General features: G+C 41.4%; 1 protein-coding gene across 2 annotated transcripts in view; it reads left to right on the plus strand.

Annotated features, from left to right (window-relative positions):
• The window catches only part of KIF24 (kinesin family member 24), an 80,703-nt gene that overhangs the window by 26,736 nt on the left and 34,543 nt on the right, over nt 1-19,424 (plus strand). For both annotated transcript variants that reach the window (XM_054502781.1, XM_063650205.1), the window contains exons 4-6: nt 6,143-6,240; nt 12,857-13,072; nt 16,528-16,615. In XM_054502781.1, the coding sequence (XP_054358756.1) occupies nt 6,143-6,240; nt 12,857-13,072; nt 16,528-16,615 (402 nt within the window). The remainder of the gene's footprint in view (nt 1-6,142; nt 6,241-12,856; nt 13,073-16,527; nt 16,616-19,424) is intronic.

Raw genomic sequence — 19,424 nt, forward strand, 5'->3', positions numbered from 1 at the left:
CCAGCATTTTGGGAGGCCAAAGCAGGAGGATCACTTGAGCCCGGGGTTCAAGACCAGCCTGGGCAACATGGTGAAACCCTGTCTCTGTAAAATTAAAAAAAAAAAAAAAATTAGGCTGGGCATGGTGGCTCACGCCTGTAATCCCAGCACTTTGGGAGGCCGAGGCGGGTGGGTCACAAAGTCAGGAGATCGAGACCATCCTGGCTAACATGGTGAAACCCCGTCTCTACTAAAAATACAAAAAATTAGCTGGACGTGGTGACAGTCACCTGTAGTCCCAGCTATTTGGGAGGCTGAGGCAGGAGAATGGCGTGAACCCGGGAGGCGGAGCTTGCAGTGAGCCGAGATCGCGCCACCGCACTCCAGACTGGGAGAGAGAGGGAGACTCTGTCTCGGAAAAAAAAAAAAAAAAAAAAAAAAATTAGCTGGTGGTGAGGCGCAGCGGCTCACACCTGTAATCCCAGCACTTTGGGAGGATGAGGGGGGCAGATCACTTGAAGTCAGGAGTTTAAGACCAGCCTAGCCAATGTGGTGAAACTCCATCTCTTTTAAAAATACAAAAATTAGCTGGGCCTGGTGGCACACACCTGTAATCCCAGCTACTTGGGAGGCTGAGGCAGGAGAATCACTTGAATCTGGGAGGCAGAGTTCACAGTGAGCTGAGATCGCGCCACTGCACTCCAGCCTGGGCAACAGAGTGAGACTCTGTCTCAAAAAAAAAAAAATTGCCAAGTGTGGTGACATGTACCTGTAGTTTCAGCTACTCAGGAGGCTGAGGTAGGAGGATCACTTGAGCCTGGGAGGTTGAGACTATAGTGAGCTGTGATTGTGCCACTGCACTCCAACCTGGGTGACAGAGTAAGACTCTGTCTTAAAAATAATAATAAAAAGAGGCCAGGCACCGCACCAGCATTACTCATGCCTGTAATCAGCACTTTGGGAGGCCGAGGCCGTGGATCACAAGGTCAGGAGCTCGAGACCATCCTGGCTAACACAGTGAAACCTCGTCTCTACTAAAAATACAAAAAATTAGTCGGGCATGGTGGCAGGCGCCTGTAGTCCCAGCTACTAGGGAGGCTGAGGCAGGAGAATGGCGTGAACCCAGGAGGCAGAGCTTGCAGTGAGCCGAGATCGCGCCACTGCACTCCAGCCTGGGCGACAGAGTGAGACTCTGTCTCAAAAAATAAAAATAAAAAAAAAGAAAAAAATACATATATAGAAAAAAAAGATGACACTGAAATCTGAAATACATCAAAAAGTTAACAGTGGCTGAACACCTAGATTTAAGGATACTTTTATTTTCTTCTCTATTCTCTATATTTTGTTCTCTATTGTAATTTTTTTAATTTTTCTGAGACACGGTCTTGTTCTGTTGCCCAGGCTGAAGTACAGTGGTGCATTCATGGCGCACTGCAGCCTCAACCTCCTGGGCTCAAGTGATCCTCCCACCTCAGCCTCCCAAGTAGCTGGGATTACAGGCATCACACCACCATGCCAGGCTAATTTTTGTATTTTTTGTAAAGACTGGGTTTCTCCATGTTGCCTCGGCTGGTCTCAAACTCCTGAATTCAGGTGATCCACCCTCCGCAGCCTTTCAAGGTGCTGGGATTACAAGCGCCTGGCCCACATGTTACTTTTATAATCTGAAGAACAACTTATTTAAAAAATAAACTGCACTTTGAGAGTCCGAGGTGGACAGATCACTTGGGGGCAGCCATTTGAGACCAGCCTGGCTAACATAGCGAAACCCCATCTCTACTAAAAATACAAAAAATTAGTTGGGCGTGGTGGCTGCATGCCTGTAATCCCAGCTACTCGGGAGGCTGAGGCATGAGAATCGCTTGAACCTGGGAGGTGGAGGTTGCAGTGAGCCGAGATCACACCCCTGCACTCCAGCCTGGGGGACAAAGGGACACTGTGTCTCAAAATAAATAAACAAACTGTGGAACTCTGATTCTGTCAAGGTTAGTAAGGTCAACGTAGGTGTTACTCCAGCCTCACTGATAAAGTGTGAGCAAATGAAAGTGTGTGTGATGCAAAGGACGTTATGAATTGTGTATATACATTAACTATAATAATCTTGCATGTTTACATATCTTTCATGAAAGATATTTACAAAAGTACTGGGAAAACCAATATCTAAACCTTATTGGAAGGAAAGATACTAATTCCCTTAATCAATAAATGCTTTCTAAGGTCTTTACTCAAAAGCTAAAGCTGTCCATGAGCCCTTTTAGAAGGAGAGACAGAATTGCCATATACTTGCTGTCATAAAAGGAAACAAAAAAATGTATTCCCACTTTAGTTGTGGGTTTTTTTTCTTTTTTTTTGTTTTTGAGAAATGACGAATATATCCACATCTATAGGTAACTATAGATTTAGTGGGTTTCTTTGTTTTTGATTTCATAGTTAACTATAAAAATCTATGGTGATAATTTGAGCAACGAATTAATTTGTCTCCTTGCCTAGAAACCATGTATGAGATAGATATAAATAATGTTCATTAAAACCAGATTTTAGGCTGGGCACAGTGGCTCACACCTGTGATCCCAGCACTTTGGTAGGCCGAGGCAGGTGGACTTTGGTAGGCCGAGGCAGGCGGATCACCTTCGGGAGCTCTTGAGACCAGCCTGGCCAACATGGTGAAACCCTGTCTCTACTAACAATACAAAAAAATTAGCTGGGCGTGGTGGTGGGCACTGTAATCCCAGCTACTCGGGAGGCTGAGGCAGGAGAATCGCTTGAAGCAGGGAGGGGGAGGTTGCAGTGAGCCAAGATCACACCACTGCACTCCAACCTGGGCAACAAAGTGAGACTCCGTCTCAAAAAAAAAAAAACCACCAGATTTTAAAAATATGTTTAACTATTATTGACCTTTTTAAGCTTAATCAAAAGTTTAATGACCTCTCTATGTACCTGTCACCCAACTTCAGTAGTTATTAATATTTTAGTGTTCTTAAAATCTTACCACATTTTTCAAAGCACTAAAAGTTCACACATCTATTCTTCAGATTCATTATTTTCTTACTTTGTAACTTTTTCTCTAACTTGTAGATTTGGATTTGTGTTCCCAATTTCTTCTTAGACAATCTAACAAATTTCCATTCTAATGTAATGTAATGGTACACACAACAGATTCAAACTTGGGGTAGAGTGACCCACAGTAAATTGGCCCAAGTACAGTTTTCTGGATCTGTCCATACAATTTTTTCTTGACTAGATATTTAGAGCAGGCCCAAAAAGTAGAAGATAAGGCCTTATCTGTCATTCATGGTGTATGGACTGTCATTATGCTATACTCAGGCTTGAAACTACTAGGATTTCTCATATATATATTCTTATATATTAGACCAACTATATATATATATATACATATATATATATGTACACACACACCATCTTGGTAGCCCAACTATATATATATATATAATATATATTATATATTATATATTATATATATTATATATAATATATATATTTATAATATATATATTATTCCATGTTAGTTTTATATGAAAAAGTAAATATCTCTGAATAAGATAGATTCACCTATTTTGAAATCGGAAGGTACAAAAGTGTAAAATACAAGTGTCCCTCCAATCCTGTTTCCTCCATGAAGGCAATTGGGGTTACCTATTCTAAGTGTATCTTTCCAGAGATATTCTATAAATACATGTTACTTTTATTTTTTTTTTAATTTTTTTATTTTTTGAGACAGGGTCTCATCTGTGGCCCAGGCTAGAATGCAGTGATACAAATAATATATTAGAATATACATCAGCCAGCATGGGCTCACACCTGTAATCCCAGCACTTTGGGGCTGAAGCAGACGGATCACTTGAGGTCAGGAGTTTGAGACCAGCCTGGCCAACATGGTGAGACCCCATCTTTACTAAAACTACAAAAATCAGCCAGGCGTGGTGGCGGGCGCCTGTAATCCCAGCTACTCAGGAGACTGAAGCAGGAGAGTTGCTTAAACCCGAGAGATGGAGGTTGCAGTGAGCCAAGATCATGCCACTGCACTCCAGCCTGGGCAACAGAGTGAGACTCCTCTCAGAAAAAAAAATCAATAAACAAAATATATATTACTATTATATACATATAGTTGGGCTATATGTATATAAGAATATATATGTATATATATTTTTATATATGTGTGTATATATACTATATATACGAGCTACCAACATAAGAATAATATATATTCATACATATATATATGTAGTTGTACCTATCAACATGGTAAGCCTCTAAATTATGGAAATAATTACAGCTGCTGAATTAATGCTTTTCAGACCCAATGTAATGGGGTCTTTTATCTGTCTTTTTCCAAATTACCGTGATTTTTCATTTGGAAGTCGTCTTGGACCCCTTTCTCTCCCCAGCTCCCCACCTCTAGTCAGTTATCAAATTTCTTCTGTATCCATCTCTTTATTTCCATGGTTGTCAAATAATTTAGACGCTTTTTACCTCACCACTGAATTACTAGTGTCTCTGTTCTCAAACCATTCATAGTGTGAAGCCAGATTAATCTTCCAGTAAAGACTGAAATCATCCTTCTTACCTATAAAGTTAGTTTTTCATTGTTTCCCCACTATTTACTGAATTAAATATGAGCATTCTGCCCCCCAGTTAAGACTGGTGTCCCAAGACCCCTACAACACAGTCCTAACTCATTATTCTAGTATTCTGTCTCTTTTTTTTTTTTTTGAGATGGAGTTTTGCTCTTGTTGCCCAGGCTGGAGTACAAAGGTGCAATCTCAGCTCACTGCAACCTCTGCCTCCCAGGTTCCAGCGATTTTCCTGCCTCAGCCTCCCAAGTAGCTGGGATTACAGGTGCCCACCACCACGCCTGGCTAATTTTTTGTAATTTAAGTAGAGATGGGTTTCACCATGTTGGCCAGGCTGGTCTCAAACTCCTGACCTCAGGTGATCCACCTGCCTCGGCCTCCCAAAGTGCTGAGATTACAGGTGTGGAGCCACTGCACCCAGCCTCTGTTTCACTTTTCTACTTACTGTGATACTGTATTTCAATCACATTGAATCCTTGCTATTCCCTAAACATTAATTAATTAAACAGTTAATTCCTTGTGCTTTTATGCTTTGACTCTGTTCATACTTCCCCTGTGCCTGGAATACCTTCCCCCCTTCCATCACTCCCTTTCAAATTCCTCCTCTTCCCCCGTGGTCCATTCTCAGTGTAGTCTTTTTCATAATCAGAGAGAATATGTTTTCCTTTGAAATCAACACGTACTTTATCTTAAGATTCTTGTACCTTCCAGTCATTTGCAGACTTGTGTAGATTAACATTTTTAGGAGGTAAGATAGGGAAATGCTAGGGTAATGTCTAGATCCTTGGACCCCTTCAAGTGCCTACTGCAATGTATGTGCTACCAGCTGAGCAATAAATATTTATGGAATTAAAAGTTAAGCTGTGTAACCTACAGAATTGAGATCTTCCCCTAGAATTCCTCCAAAATTCTTTTTTTTTTTTTGAAATGGAATCTCGCTCTGTCACTCAGGCTGGAGTGCAGTGGTGCCATCTTGGCTCACTGCAAGCTCCACCTCCCGGGTTCACGCCATTCTCCTGCCTCAGCCTCCCGAGTAGCTGGGATTACAGGTGCCTACCACCACGCCTGGCTAATTTTTTGTATTTTTAGTAGAGATGGGGTTTCACTGTGTTAGCCAGGATGGTCTCGATCTCCTGACCTTGTGATCTGCCAGCCTCGGCCTCCCAAAATGTTGGGATTACAGGCGTGAGCCACTGCACCAGATCACAAATTCCTCCAAAATTCTAAATATACTAGCTTTAGTTGGAATACGAGGATAATCCCCATAGAATTCACTTTCTCTCCTAGACCTAAGGAGGATTGGCTCACTCTTGTGTTTATCAATTTACTTCTCTTAAGAGAAAACAAAAATTGTGTGCCTTAGTTTTTACCTTGTAAGAACATGTCTACAGAGATCTCAAGTAAGAGGAGGCCCTGTCATTTAATAGTGATTGCTTATTTACCTCTAAGTTTGATGTGGTCAGTTACTGTTACTTAAAGACATATTTTGGCATTTATCATCTGTTAACTAGAATAGTGATTAAGAAAATCCAGAATGTGTCTCTTTCCATAAAATCAAATTTATTTTTCAGCATGTTTTTTATTTTGATGAAGTCTTTGGTGAGGCGTGCACCAATCGGGATGTATACATGAAGACTACTCACCCACTTATTCAGCATATTTTCAATGGGTACGATAATGATTATTTGCTTTTCTTGCTTTTTATTTTGTATTTTCCATTAGACCATATTTCTTTATAAATATCACATGCTTTTCAGTGCTTTTGACTTAAACATGAATTTGTGTTTTGAGCTAATAAATTTAGATTCTTCTGAAAACATGCAGTATCTCTATAGGATTTACCAAGGATTTAGAAATTTGCAGTAAAATTTCCTCTTACACTGATGTTATTATTTCTCTGTGTCTAGTGGAAAAATATATTGTGATAGATAGTGAAAGGGTGTTAAAAAAAAAAAGAAAAATTAAGCTGTTAACAATATAATCCCATCAAAGTCCTCAGAAGAAAAAGTTCAAGTGGTTGGAGTTAGTCTGAACTTTGATGATAGGAATTATGTATTCTGGCTATAGTTCAGTTAATTTTTTCTTTGGAATCAGATAGATAAGTGAATATCACTTATCAATTTTTCATAGTTTTTTTTTTTTTTTTTTTTTTTGAGATGGAGTCTCGCTCTGTCGCCCAGGCTGGAGTGCAGTGGCGTGATCTCGGCTCCCTGCAAGCTCCGCCTCCCACGTTCACGCCATTCTCCTGCCTCAGCCTCCTGAGTAGCTGGGACTACAGGCGCCCGCCACCACACCCGGCTAATTTTTTTTGTATTTTTAGTAGAGACGGGGTTTCACCGTGTTAGCCAGAATGGTCTCCATTTCCTGACCTCGTGATCCGCCCTCCTCAGCCTCCCAAAGTACTGGGATTACAGGCGTGAGCCACCGCGCCCGGCCTCATAGATGTTTTTTTTTTTTTTGAAACGGAGCCTCACTCTGTTGCCCAGGCTGGAGTGCAGTGGCGCGACCTTGGCTCACTGCAAGCTCTGTCTCCCGAGTTCACGCCATTCTCCTGCCTCAGCCTCCTGAGTAGCTGGGACTACAGGCACCCACCACCATGCCCGGCTAATTTTTTGTATTTTTAGTAGAGACGGCGTTTCACTGTGTTAGTCAGGATGGTCTCGATCTCCTGACCTCGTGATCCGCCCGCCTCAGCCTCCCAAAGTGCTGGGATTACAGATGTGAGCCACCGCGCCCAGCCAGATGTATTTTTAAGTTATTATTCACACTTAATAAACATTGAATGGGACAGGAATGACAGTAAGGGCCTCTGTTGCATAAGTATTTAAAATATAGGCATGGGCCACATGTGGTGGCTTGCACCTGTAATCCAAGCACTTTGGGAGGCCAAGACAGGAGGATAGCTTGAGCCCAAGAGTTTGAGGCCAGGCTGGGCAACATAAGGAGACCCTGTCTCTACACACACCAAAAAATATTTATTTTATTTTATTTTATTTTATATTTTTGAGACAGGTTCTCACTCTGTCACCCAGGCCAAAGTGCAGTGGTGCAATCTCGGCTCACTGCAACTTCTGCCTCTCGGGTTCAAGCAATCCTCCCACCTCAGTCTCCTGAGTAGCTGGGACTGCAGGTGCCTGCCACCATGCCCAGCTAATATTTTTGTATTTTTTTAGAGATGGGATTTTGCCATGTTACCCAGGCTAGTCTTGAATTTCTGGGCTTAAGCAATCCTCCTGCTTCAGTCTCCCAAAATGCTAGGATTATAGGTGTGAGCCACCATGCCTGGCCTATAAAATTTTTTTTTTTTTAATTAGCCAGGCATGGTGATGTGCACCTGTGGTCCCAGCTACTTGGGAGGCTGAGGTGGGAGGATTGCTTGAGCCCAGGAGGTCAAGGCTGCAGGAGCTGTGGTCTTGCACTGCACTCCAGCCTGGGCAACGGAGCAAGACCCTGCCTCTGTCTGTCTGTCTGTCTATCCATCCATCCAATCCACCTACCTATCTATCTACCTACCTATCTAATCTACCTACCTACGTATCTACCTACCTACCTATCTATTAAAATTGTAGGCATATATGATAGAAAATGCCAAGTAGCCTGCTAGTGTTGCTGATTCCAGAGAATTTTGACTGTTTTTTCAAATAACTTTTTAAAAATTGAGGGATAATTTACATACAATAAGATGCACAGATCTTAAGTATTCACATTTGATGAGTTTTGATAGTTTTATATATGTGAGTAACAAATATCTGTAACAAGACATGGAACATTTTCATCACCCCAGAAAGTTCTCTTGTGTCCCTATTTAGTTAATCCTCTGCCCTCACCCCCAGGTCTTAGGTAACCACTGACTTACTTTCTGTCAGTATAGATTAGTTTTATCTGTTCTACAATATCATAGAGATAGAATCATTATACTTATATGCTTAACATAATGTTTGCTTAGCATAATGGTGTTTTATATTAGTACATGTTGTTACATGTATCTGTGGTTTTCATTGCTGAGTAATATTCCCTTCTATGAAATTATCACACTTTGTTTTGTCTGTTCTCCTGTTGACAGACATTTGCATTGTTTCCAGCTTTGGACTTTATGAATAAAGTATGAACATTCTTTTTTTTTTTTTTTTTTTTTGAGACAGAGTTTCACTCTTGTTGCCCAGGCTGGAGTGCAATGGTGCGATCTCACCTCACCACAACCTCTGCCTCCCAAGTTCAAGTGATTTTCCTGCCTCAGCCTCCCAAGTAGCTGGGATTGTAATCCCATGCACAGCTAATTTTTTATTTTTTAGTAGAGATGGGGTTTCTCCATGATGACCAGAACATTCTTGTATAATTTTTTTTATGAGCATGTTTTCATTTACTTTGGGTAAAAACCTAGAAATGGAATTGCTGGCTCATAGGATAGGTTTATATTTATAAGAAAGTGTCAGTCAGGCACAGTGGTTCACGCTTGTAATTTCACACTGTGGGAGGCCGAGATGGGAGAATCATTTGAGCCAGGAGTTCAAGACCAGCCTGGGCAACATAGTGAGACCCTATCTCTAAAAAAAAATTTTTTTAATTAGCTGGGTGTGGTGGTACATGCCTGTAGTCCCAGCTACTTGGAAGGTTGTTGCTTGAGCCCAAGAGATCAAGGCTGCAATAATCTGGGATCACTACACTCCAGCCTGGACAACAGAGCAAGACCCTGTCTCAAAGAAGAGAAAAAAAGGGAAAATGTCAAACAACTTTTCAAAGTGTACCATTTTATACTCCCAACAGTAACATGAGAATTGTAGTTCTGCAATATCTGATATCGTCAGGCTTTCTTATTTTAGCCAATCTAATGGGTATTAAATAATCTCATTGTAGGTTTAATTTGAGTTTCTCCAATGCCTGATGATACTGAGCTTCTTTTCATGTTCTTTTTTTTGAGACGGAGTCTCGCAGCCCAGGCTGGAGTGCAGTGGCGCGATCTTGGCTTACTGCAAGCTCCGCCTCCCAGGTTCACGCCATTCTCCTGCCTCAGCCTCCCGAGTAGCTGGGACTACAGGGGCCCACCACCACGCCCAGCTAATTTTTTCTATTTTTTAGTAGAGACGGGGTTTCACCGTGTTAGCCAGGATGGTCTCGATCTCCTGACCTCGTGATTTGCCCGCCTCGGCCTCCCAAAGTGCTGGGATTACAGGCCTGAGCCACTGAGTCCGGCCTTTTTTTTTTTGTTGAGATAGAGTCTCACTGACACTCAGGCTGGAGTGCAGTGGTGCGATCTCAGCTCACTGCAACTTCCGCCTCCCGGGCTCAGGCTATTCTCGTGCCTCAGCCACCCTAGTAGCTGGGATTGTAGGCGTGTGCCACCACACCTCGGTAATTTTTGTATTTTTAGTAGAGATGGGGTCTTGCCATGTTGACCAGGCTGATCTCGAACTCCTGGCCTCGAGTGATCCGCCTGCCTCAGCCTCCCAAAGTGCTGGGATTGCAGGTGTGAGCCACCGTGCCTGGCCCTTTTCATGTCCTTACTGACCATTTGGATATCTTCATTTGCCCATTTTTTTGTGCTTTGTTGTTTTGTAAAAGCTATTTAATTTTGTAAATTTTATGAGCAGGCTAAAAATGTGAAATATCTCTTAGGTTCAATTTCTTAGTAAGGGCACCAAATCTAGGGAATGCTTTTTGAGGAGTAAGTTTCGAAAATAAGTTAGAATTTGAATGTTAAGACTTTAGTAATAACAAGAGTTGCAAGTTAAGTATATCCGTTCTTTAAAGTATAATAAGGTTTTTCACTCCTGTATTGTTGCTTTTTGAAAAAGCTCATCCCTAAAGTGTTCAGAAAGTGAAGTAGATATTATTCTTTCCTCTTACTCTGCTGGATCTTCCTTAGTGTGTTCAAATTTTTCTCCTGTAATTCATTTCCTAACTCCGCCTCTGCCAGTATTTATAGTACCCACACTGCTGGGAGCCAGGGTTCAAAAGGCAAAGAGTAGCTGGTCTCTGCTCCAAGCAGCTTACATCTAATTAACTCACATGTCTTGATTCTCACATTTCCATGGTTCCCTTGCTTTTGTCATTTTACTCTTTCTTTATTTTCTACCTGGCTTCAAATCCTTTTCTGTGTACTCATCTCTGCTCACCTCCAGCCTCCCCCATCCCTGTCCATGCTATAAATCAAAGAAAATGACCCAGGCAAGTCTCAATCATTGTAGATTTATTTGCCAAAGTTAAGAATGCATGCCCAGGAGACAGGTCTATACCTTTCTCCAAAGATGATTTAGAGGGCTTCAGTATTTAAAGGGTAAGATCTGAGAGCAAATAAAAGGGGAAAAAATAATCAAAGGAAAAGGAAAAAAAATTTACAGGGGAAAGGGTGGATATTGGAGGAAGAGAAATATGTTTTAAATGTTTCAATAGATAAAAAGACAAAACAGTTGCATCCTTTCGAGTCTTTGATCAGTCTTTCACTGAATACTCAATTTTCATATTGGGGATTGGAGAAAATAGTTCTTCATGCTTTCACCTGGCCCAGTGAACTGCATTTTACATTAGATAATGTAGACAACAATAGGGCAGAGGAAGCATCAAATATGCATTTATCTCAGGTGAGCAGAGGGATGACTTTGAGTTTTGTCCTATGTCCTCCACGGGTGAAGATAAGCTGTCAATTGACATTGCCAGGGTGAAATTCAACACAACTGTTTTAAGGTAAAAGTCGTGGGCCCACAAGGAATTTCCTAGTGGGCAAAATGTGAGGGAGATATGTAGCTTTTTATCTTTGTAGCCATCTTATTTAGGAACCAAATGGGAGGCAGGTTTGCGGGACCCATTTCCCATCTTGACTTTTCCATTTGGCTTAGTGAGTTCGGGGTCCTGAGATTTATTTTCCTGTCACAATGCATAGACTTTTTTTTTTTTTTTTGCTGTAAGCAGCTATTTTTCTTATTAATCCATGAGATTCATGTTTAAGAGTCTGCAACAGCTCTAAGATTATGTTCATTCTCTACTTAGCACTGCGTGGGTGAATCCCACAACACTCGGATAATCTTGGTCTCCAACTCCTCGTAAAACATACTGTAATTGACAGGCTGGTCTCCCACCTCCATTCTCCACCTCTTATTCTGCAATTCTTCATACTCATAAAGGGTGTGTACACACACATGTACCCACATACAAGAGCAATGATTCTAACTTAGAATCATAGGACATCACAACTGGAAGGGATCTTAGAAACCAATCTACTACTACTTAGAAACTAATCTACTTATAAGAGTGAAAACTGAGGCACAGAGAAAAGTGAGGGGACTTGCCTAAGGTCATATGGTTAGTTAATGGTAGGGCAGAAACCAGAGCCCAGGCTTTTTTTTTCCCCTCAAGATTTGGTGTGCCTGCTGCCGTGTTTACTACTGTGGCCTCTGGTCACGCTATTCCTGTTCCACAGTGGAAGCTCCCTGCTTTTCAGTTTCTGCCTTCAAGGCCCAGCCCAATTCCTACTCTTGTGAGTCCTTCCTCAAATACTTTGCTTACATCGATTTCCCCTTTATCTAAACTTCCTTAATTATGAGTGGTCACTACCATCTTGCTTATCACATGATCTCCTATTATTTCTCGTATTTAATTCTCTATTCTTTCACTAAATTTAACTTTTCAGATTAATAGTAGATCATCTCTAGGATCCTCTAAAGCACTTAGCATGGGGTAGGAACTCAGTAAATGCTTATTCGCTAAGTGGTTTCTTTAAAGCCCTTGTTTCTTTATCTTCTAGAGTTGTTTCTCTTACTGGTTCTGTAAGAAAATTACTATCAGGCTGGGCGTGGTGACTCACGTCTGTAATCCCAGCACTTTGAGTGGCCGAGGTGGGCGGATCATTTGAGGTCAGGAGTTCGAGACGAGCTTGGCCAACATGGTGAAACCCCATCTCTACTAAAAATACAAAAATTAGCCCGGTATGGTGGTGCACACCTGTACTTCCAGCTACTCAGGAGGCTGAGGCAGGAGAGTCACTTGAACCCGGGAGACAGAGGTTGCAGTGAGTGGAGATCACACCACTGCACTCCAGCCTGGTTGACAGTGAGACTCCATTTCAAAAAACAAAAAAAAAAAAAGGAAAACTTGTGTAGTGGTTTGAGAATTTTTTTCCTCTTCCTGTGTTCTTATAATGTAAAGTCCTCTTCTCCTTAAAGGTTTATGTGTTTATTGCTGAATTTTCTCTAGGATTCTATGTTTGCATTTGACCTTTGTCATTAAAAATCTATGGGTAAACTAATACTTCTGTTAATATGCATAAGTAATGCAAATTATCCTTTCCCCAGAGGCAATGCCACTTGCTTTGCTTATGGACAGACAGGTGCTGGAAAGACCTACACCATGATAGGAACTCATGAGAACCCAGGATTGTATGCTCTAGCTGCCAGAGATATCTTCAGGCAACTAGAAGTGTCCCAGCCAAGAAAGCACCTCTTTGTGTGGATCAGCTTCTATGAAATTTACTGTGGACAGCTTTATGACCTCCTAAATAGAAGAAAAAGGTACTGAATATGAGTGGGAAGAGATAAATCTGTTCATCGCTGTTTTAAGCCAGAGTCTGGGAGAATCACTGAATCATGGGCTTTAATGAGATGCTTTGGTACATTAGTGCCCTTTTGTGAAATGAGGCTCCTGCATCAGATACATATTTTCTAGCTGTCAATTCAGCTATAGGAAAATCTAAATTAGCTTTTCATTAATATTTTTTAAAGTGTTCAATATTCTAATGTCTATCAAAAGACTTTCCCTTTTATTTTGGTCTATGAAGAAGGTCATAATTTCAAGAAGTCAGGAAATCAACATGTACTTAAACCCCTTCCTGCTCTTTTGACCTATTATTATACTGGAAAAACTATAAATAATGTTTTCCACTTTCTCTTGTTTTTCCTGTAAATAATCTTAGGCTAAACACCATGATAGTTTTCTGAAATCAGTAAGAAGAAAAGAAAATCTTCTCTTTAGAGTTTTAACCCTTGTTAGGCTTAAACTATTGCTCTCGCAACATAATATAGTAATTTAGAAATGTATTCAGTAACTCTACTTTTAAACACCTATTATATTTTTCTTGCATGAAGTTTTGTTTAGGTTGAAACAGATGACTTAAACTGAGTAGGAGGCAAAAGAAGTTGTGGAGGAAATGGGAGAATAGAGGTTAGAGGGAATGGAGGAGGTGGAAGGATTAAAGGTTGTCATAACAGGTTTAACCAGATTTGAGACGTTGGAGGAGTGAATTGAGGCTGAGCCTCCTAGAAGTCTAGGGAAACCTAATCAGCTTGAGACTAGCCCTGCAACAAAGGTATCTAAGCCTCTATGGAGCTGTCCAAAAGGATGCACAAGTTTTGCATGCTCCAAGCAAGCAATGGAATGGGGAGTGAGGGAGCAATTCCAGTTCAATAGGGAGACCATGATAGGGCAGGCCCCCATTGTAGAGGGTCACTAGGGTACTGAGTAGCATAACTGGAGAAGCCAGCGAGTGGGCTTAGGCAGGCCTTTCTCCTATAGACTATAGGGGACCTTCAGATATGCCACTTGAGATTGTATAGGTGTTTAGAGTTCAGTCCTGACAAAACAACTGTGAAATAAAAGAGGGTGCTTCTCTGGGGATGCTTGAGGAAGAGTTGCCTTTGTTTTTTACCTTCTTGGTGTTGACGTCTCGAATTAGCTCAATCACAGCTTCTCCATCAAGTTCCAATGCCCTCATTAGGAGCCCTTTCCAGTCAGAATGCCCACTTCCCTTAAAGAACAATTGCCATGGAATAAAAGCCACTGTGCTGTGTGTGTGTGTGTGTGTGTGTGTTGTTTATTTGGGTGAAGGGAGGTTAGGATATCTAGCTCTTTCTGAATGCATTTCTTTAATGAATTGCCCAGTTTATTTTATTGCCTTGTATATTTGCATTCCTCAGTTGTAGCAGGGGAATAGGCATATATTAACTCTTGGGTTTGATGCTTCTCTGAGGCTCACTAGGGAAGACCTATGCTTACTCTACAAGTGTCATGCCTGTGGGGTTCATGTATATATATATATATATATATATATATATATATATCCATTTAATTGTCTAATGTAATCTATTTCCTACCTTTCTGGGGCTTCTGGTCCATTGATGGCACCCTTTCCTGTTTATGCTGTTATGCTTTAGCCTGTTGATTTTTTTTTTCTTTTTCTGAGGCAAGGTATTGCTCTGTCGCCCAGGCTGGAGTACAGTGGTGCCACCACAGCTCACTGCAGCCTCATCCTCCTGGGCTGAAGTGATCCTCCCATCCCAGCCTCCCAGGTAACTGGGACTACAGGTACATGCTACCATGCCCTGCTAATTTTTATTTTTTGTAGACACAGGGTCTCTCTATGTTACTTACCCAGGCTGTTCTCAAACTCCTGGGCTCAAACAATCCTCCTCTCTAGGCCTCCCAAAGTGTTAGGATTACAGGTTTCAGCCACTGTGTCTGACCAATTTTTTAATACGATTCATTTTCTATAATAGTGGGGCTTTGACAAGGGTAGACAAAAGTATGTATGTTCAGTCTGCCTCTTAAACTGGAAAACAAAGCTTAAGGATCTTAAAATTAATTCCTAGAAGTAGAGGATAAATTGTTTTTATACCCTTGCATAAAAACTGAAGTACATTTTAGGCTGTCCATGAGGAATCTTTCTGGGGTGGGCTCAGAGATTAAGGCCTGGGAAATATGTTCAGGAATGACAGCAGGGCTCTAAAAGTTAGATCTTCCTTTTTTTTTTTTAACAGAGATGGGCTCTTGCTACGTTACGCAGGCTGTAATGTAGTGACTATTCACAGGCGCAATCATAGCATACTACAGCCTCAAACTCCTGAGCTCAAGCAATCCTTCTGCCTCAGCCTTCTGAATAGCTGGGACTACAGACACACACCACTGCATCCAACAGCTAGATTCTTTTACTCCAGAAGGCTGACTGTTTTAATAGATTTGTTTTCAGAGAGATGATGGGCATTGGTGAGGCTGTTTCCCTCCAATCCTGTAGAGATCTGGAAAATTGGGATGAAGCATAGACTGAGAAAAAAATTATTTTTGAGAAAATCATTCTTGTATTTTAAGTTATGAAGCGGAATTTCGTTCTTAACCCTAATCAGTATCTTATTAAGAGGGAAAAATAATCTTAGAGTCTTTGATGGATTCAACATATGCCTCTCAGTGGATCTGGTTTAATGATGATGGTAGACCATAACCATTTATTACCTTGAACGCAGACCTAAGGCATTCAGATGCAGCCCAGCTCTTCCTTGCTCCTTTATAAGATGTATCAGGACTCTTTACATTGCAAATAAAAGAAAACCCCATGTATACTAGCTTAAGCATTTAGGGAAATCATTGGCTCAAATAACTGGAAAGCTTAGAGGACAGTCAGGCTTCAGAATTGGTTTACTCCAGCAGCGGTTTACTCCAGCAGCTCAGGGATGCAATAAGGACCCAGTTTATTTGCATCTCTTCATTCTGTCTTCTGTGTTATTAGTTTCATCCTGAAGCCAACTCTCTTTGTAGATACAAAATGGCTTCCACTGCTCCCAGGGCCACAGGGCTGTATGCTTTCACATCCAGGGACAAAGGGAGAGCATCACTTCACCAGGCGTCTAACAACCAGAGACCGGGACTTTATTTTGATTGGACCAGCAGAGATCCCATATCCACCTCTGAACAAATCACAGTGTAGCCAGGTGTACATCATCCACTGATTAGCATAGTTTAGATATGTGCTCATTCTTTTAATTGTAGCCAGAGTTGTTGATTTATTTTACAACAATCAACAACCACCCCTGAATCGGGCTGAGGTCAGGAGGGTGGAGTTGGGAGGAGGATAAGCATCCATCCCACTCAAACAGAAAACTGCTATTTAATAGAGGAATGGTGGAATGGTTTCTGGGGAGGCAAGAACAAAGTCTGTTTTAGTAGCACCATCATACCAACCACTTTCTTGCATCTGCAGGCTCTTTGCAAGAGAAGATAGCAAGCACATGGTGCAGATAGTGGGACTGCAAGAGCTTCAGGTGGACACTGTGGAGCTCCTCTTAGAGGTAATTAATTCTTCCTTCTTTATTACCCCACCACAACAGTGTAAGTACAGGGAACAAATTCATTTTGCTACTAAGCAAGTACAGTGGACTTATATTTAGGCAAAGGGCAATGACAAGCCCACCACTTCACATCTGTAAAATGAGAATTCTTTTCTGAGAGGATAGCTTGTTTCTCTAAAGGGTTTCTCCCATGATTAGTGGGAGGTAGGGCATGTGGGAGAACTTAATTCATTGGAAGGATACCACTGGGCCAGTTTCTTTTTGTTGTTGTTGTTTTTTTGAGATGGAGTCTCGCTCTGTCACCCAACCTGGAGTGCAATGGCACAATCTCGGCTCACTGCAACCTCTGCCTCGTGGGTTCAAGCAATTCTCCTGGCTTAGCCTCCTGAGTAGCGGAGATTACAGGCTCCCACCACCACACTTGGCTAATTTTTGTATTTTTAGTAGAGACAGTGTTTCACCATGTCGGCCAGGCTGGTCTTGAACTCTTGACCTCAGGTGATCCACCTGCCTCGACCTCCCAAAGTGCTGGGATTACAGCCGTGAGCCACTGCACCCAGCCTTATTGTGCCAGTTTCAAATGCTGCTAATGTGTTTCTCTATGGCAGTGGGCTCTGGGAAAAGTTGCTGGAGACAAATATTTGCACTTTAAATTCTTTTTACTTTTTTTTTTTTTTTTTAAGCAACAGGGTCTTGCTCTGTTGCCCAGGCTGGAGTATAGAGGTGTAATCATAGCTCACTGCAGCCTCCCACGTAACTGGGACTGCAGGCACATGCCACCAGACCTGGCTAATTTTTTTTTTATTTTATTTATTTATTTTTTTTTGAGATGGAGTCTCACTTTGTCACCTAGGCTGGAGTGCAGTGGCACAATCTCTGCTCACTGCAAGCTCTGCCTCCCGGGTTCACGCCATTCTCCTGTCTCAGCCTCCCAAGTAGCTGGGACTACAGGCACCCGCCACCACGCCCGGCTAATTTTTTGTATTTTTTAGTAGAGACGGGGTTTCACCGTGTTTGCCAGGACGGTCTCGATCTCCTGACCTTGTGATCCGCCCACCTTGACCTCCCAAAGTGCTGGGATTACAGGTGTGAGCCACCACGCCCCGCCAGACCTGGCTAATTTTTAAAAATTTTTTGTAGAGATGGTGTCTTGCTGTGTCGCCTAGGGTGGTCTCGAACTCCTGACCTCAAGCAGTCCTCTCACCTTGGCCTCTTAAAGTGCTAGGATTACAGGCGTGAGCCACCGCACCTGGCTCTTATTTTAAATACAATTTTTAATAAGTAATACTATCACATGAGTTCAAAATTCAAAAGTGAAAATACCCACTTCCATTTCCTTTTCCAGAGCAACTAATTTTATTAGTTTTTTGTGTGTCCTTCCAAAGGAATTTTTCAGTCTGCTTCTTTTATTAAGTTATTCTTTTATTGTAATAAAAGTCATACTTATCATTAAGTTTAAACATTACAGAAATATGTAAGAAGATAGTAAAGGCCCCTCTAACTTACTATACATACCCCACTTCCCCTGTTCCCCACTGAGCTATCTACTGTCCACGGTAAAATATTTAATTTTTTTTTTCCTGTTCTGGGCATTTATTAACGTAAGTACAAATAGATTTCTGGTGAACCTTCCTTTAATGCAGTGTTCCTCAACCCTGGCTTTACATTAGATTGTTTGGAGCCTTTTTTTCCTTACTTAAAAAATGATTTAACCTTTTTTATTGTGAAAAATAGCACTATACAGAAAAATGCATAAAACCTAAGTATGTACAGTATAAAGAAACAAGCACCCTTGTAATCAGCTACTCAGATCAAGAAATAGAACATTGTAGCACCCTACAAATCCCCTGTGTGACTTTCCAATAACACCCCCCTATTATCCTGACTTTTGTGCTAATCACTTTCTTGTTATTTGTTATAGTTTTACCACCTATGTATTTATCCCCAAACCATCTAACTTAGTTTTCATCTGTTTTTGAACTTTGCATGAGTAGAACTACACTGTGTATTTTTTGGTGTTTTGTTTCTTTTGCTCAATATTATGCTTTTCAGTTCCATTGAGGTTTTTGCATTTGGCTTTAGTTTTCTTCATTTTTATTTGCTGTAGAGTGTTTTATCATAGGAATATACTACAATTTATTTATCCATTCTCCTGTTAATAAACAACTGGGGTTGTTTCCATTTTAGAGTTATTTGGAACATTGCAGCTGTGAGTGTGCTTATACATGTATTTCTGTACAGAGCACACGGGTTGTCTAGGATATATACCTAGCTGTGAAATGATTAGGTCAGATGACATGCTTTTTCTTTTTTTATTATTTTTATTTTTATTTTTTTCTGGAGACAGGGTCTTGCTCTGTCCAGCCCAGGCTGGAGTCCAGTGGCGTGAACACATGGCTCACTGCAGCCTTGACCTCCTGGGCTCAAGCAATCCTCCTACCTCAGCTTCCCAAGTAGCTGGGACCACAAGCATATGCCACCACACTTGGCTAATTTTTTTATTCTTTGTAGAGACAGGGTCCTACCATGTTGCCCAGGCTGGTCTCAAGCTCCTGGGCTCAAGCAGTCCTCTCACCTCAGCCTCCCAAAGTGTTGGGATGACAGGCACAGTGGCCCATATTTTCAGCTACACTAAATGCTGCCAACTGTTTCCCAGAGTGATGTGCATTCCTACAAGCAGTATACGAGCAATCCCGTTGCTCTTCATCTTGCAGACACTTTCAATTGATAGATATTTTGAATTTTTGCCAGTCTGAAGTGTTTAATTATATTTTATTGTGGGGTTTTAATTTGCATTTCCCTGATTGAG

This window comes from Pongo pygmaeus, chromosome 13, assembly GCF_028885625.2.
Source record: "Pongo pygmaeus isolate AG05252 chromosome 13, NHGRI_mPonPyg2-v2.0_pri, whole genome shotgun sequence".
Classification (NCBI taxonomy): domain Eukaryota; kingdom Metazoa; phylum Chordata; class Mammalia; order Primates; family Hominidae; genus Pongo; species Pongo pygmaeus.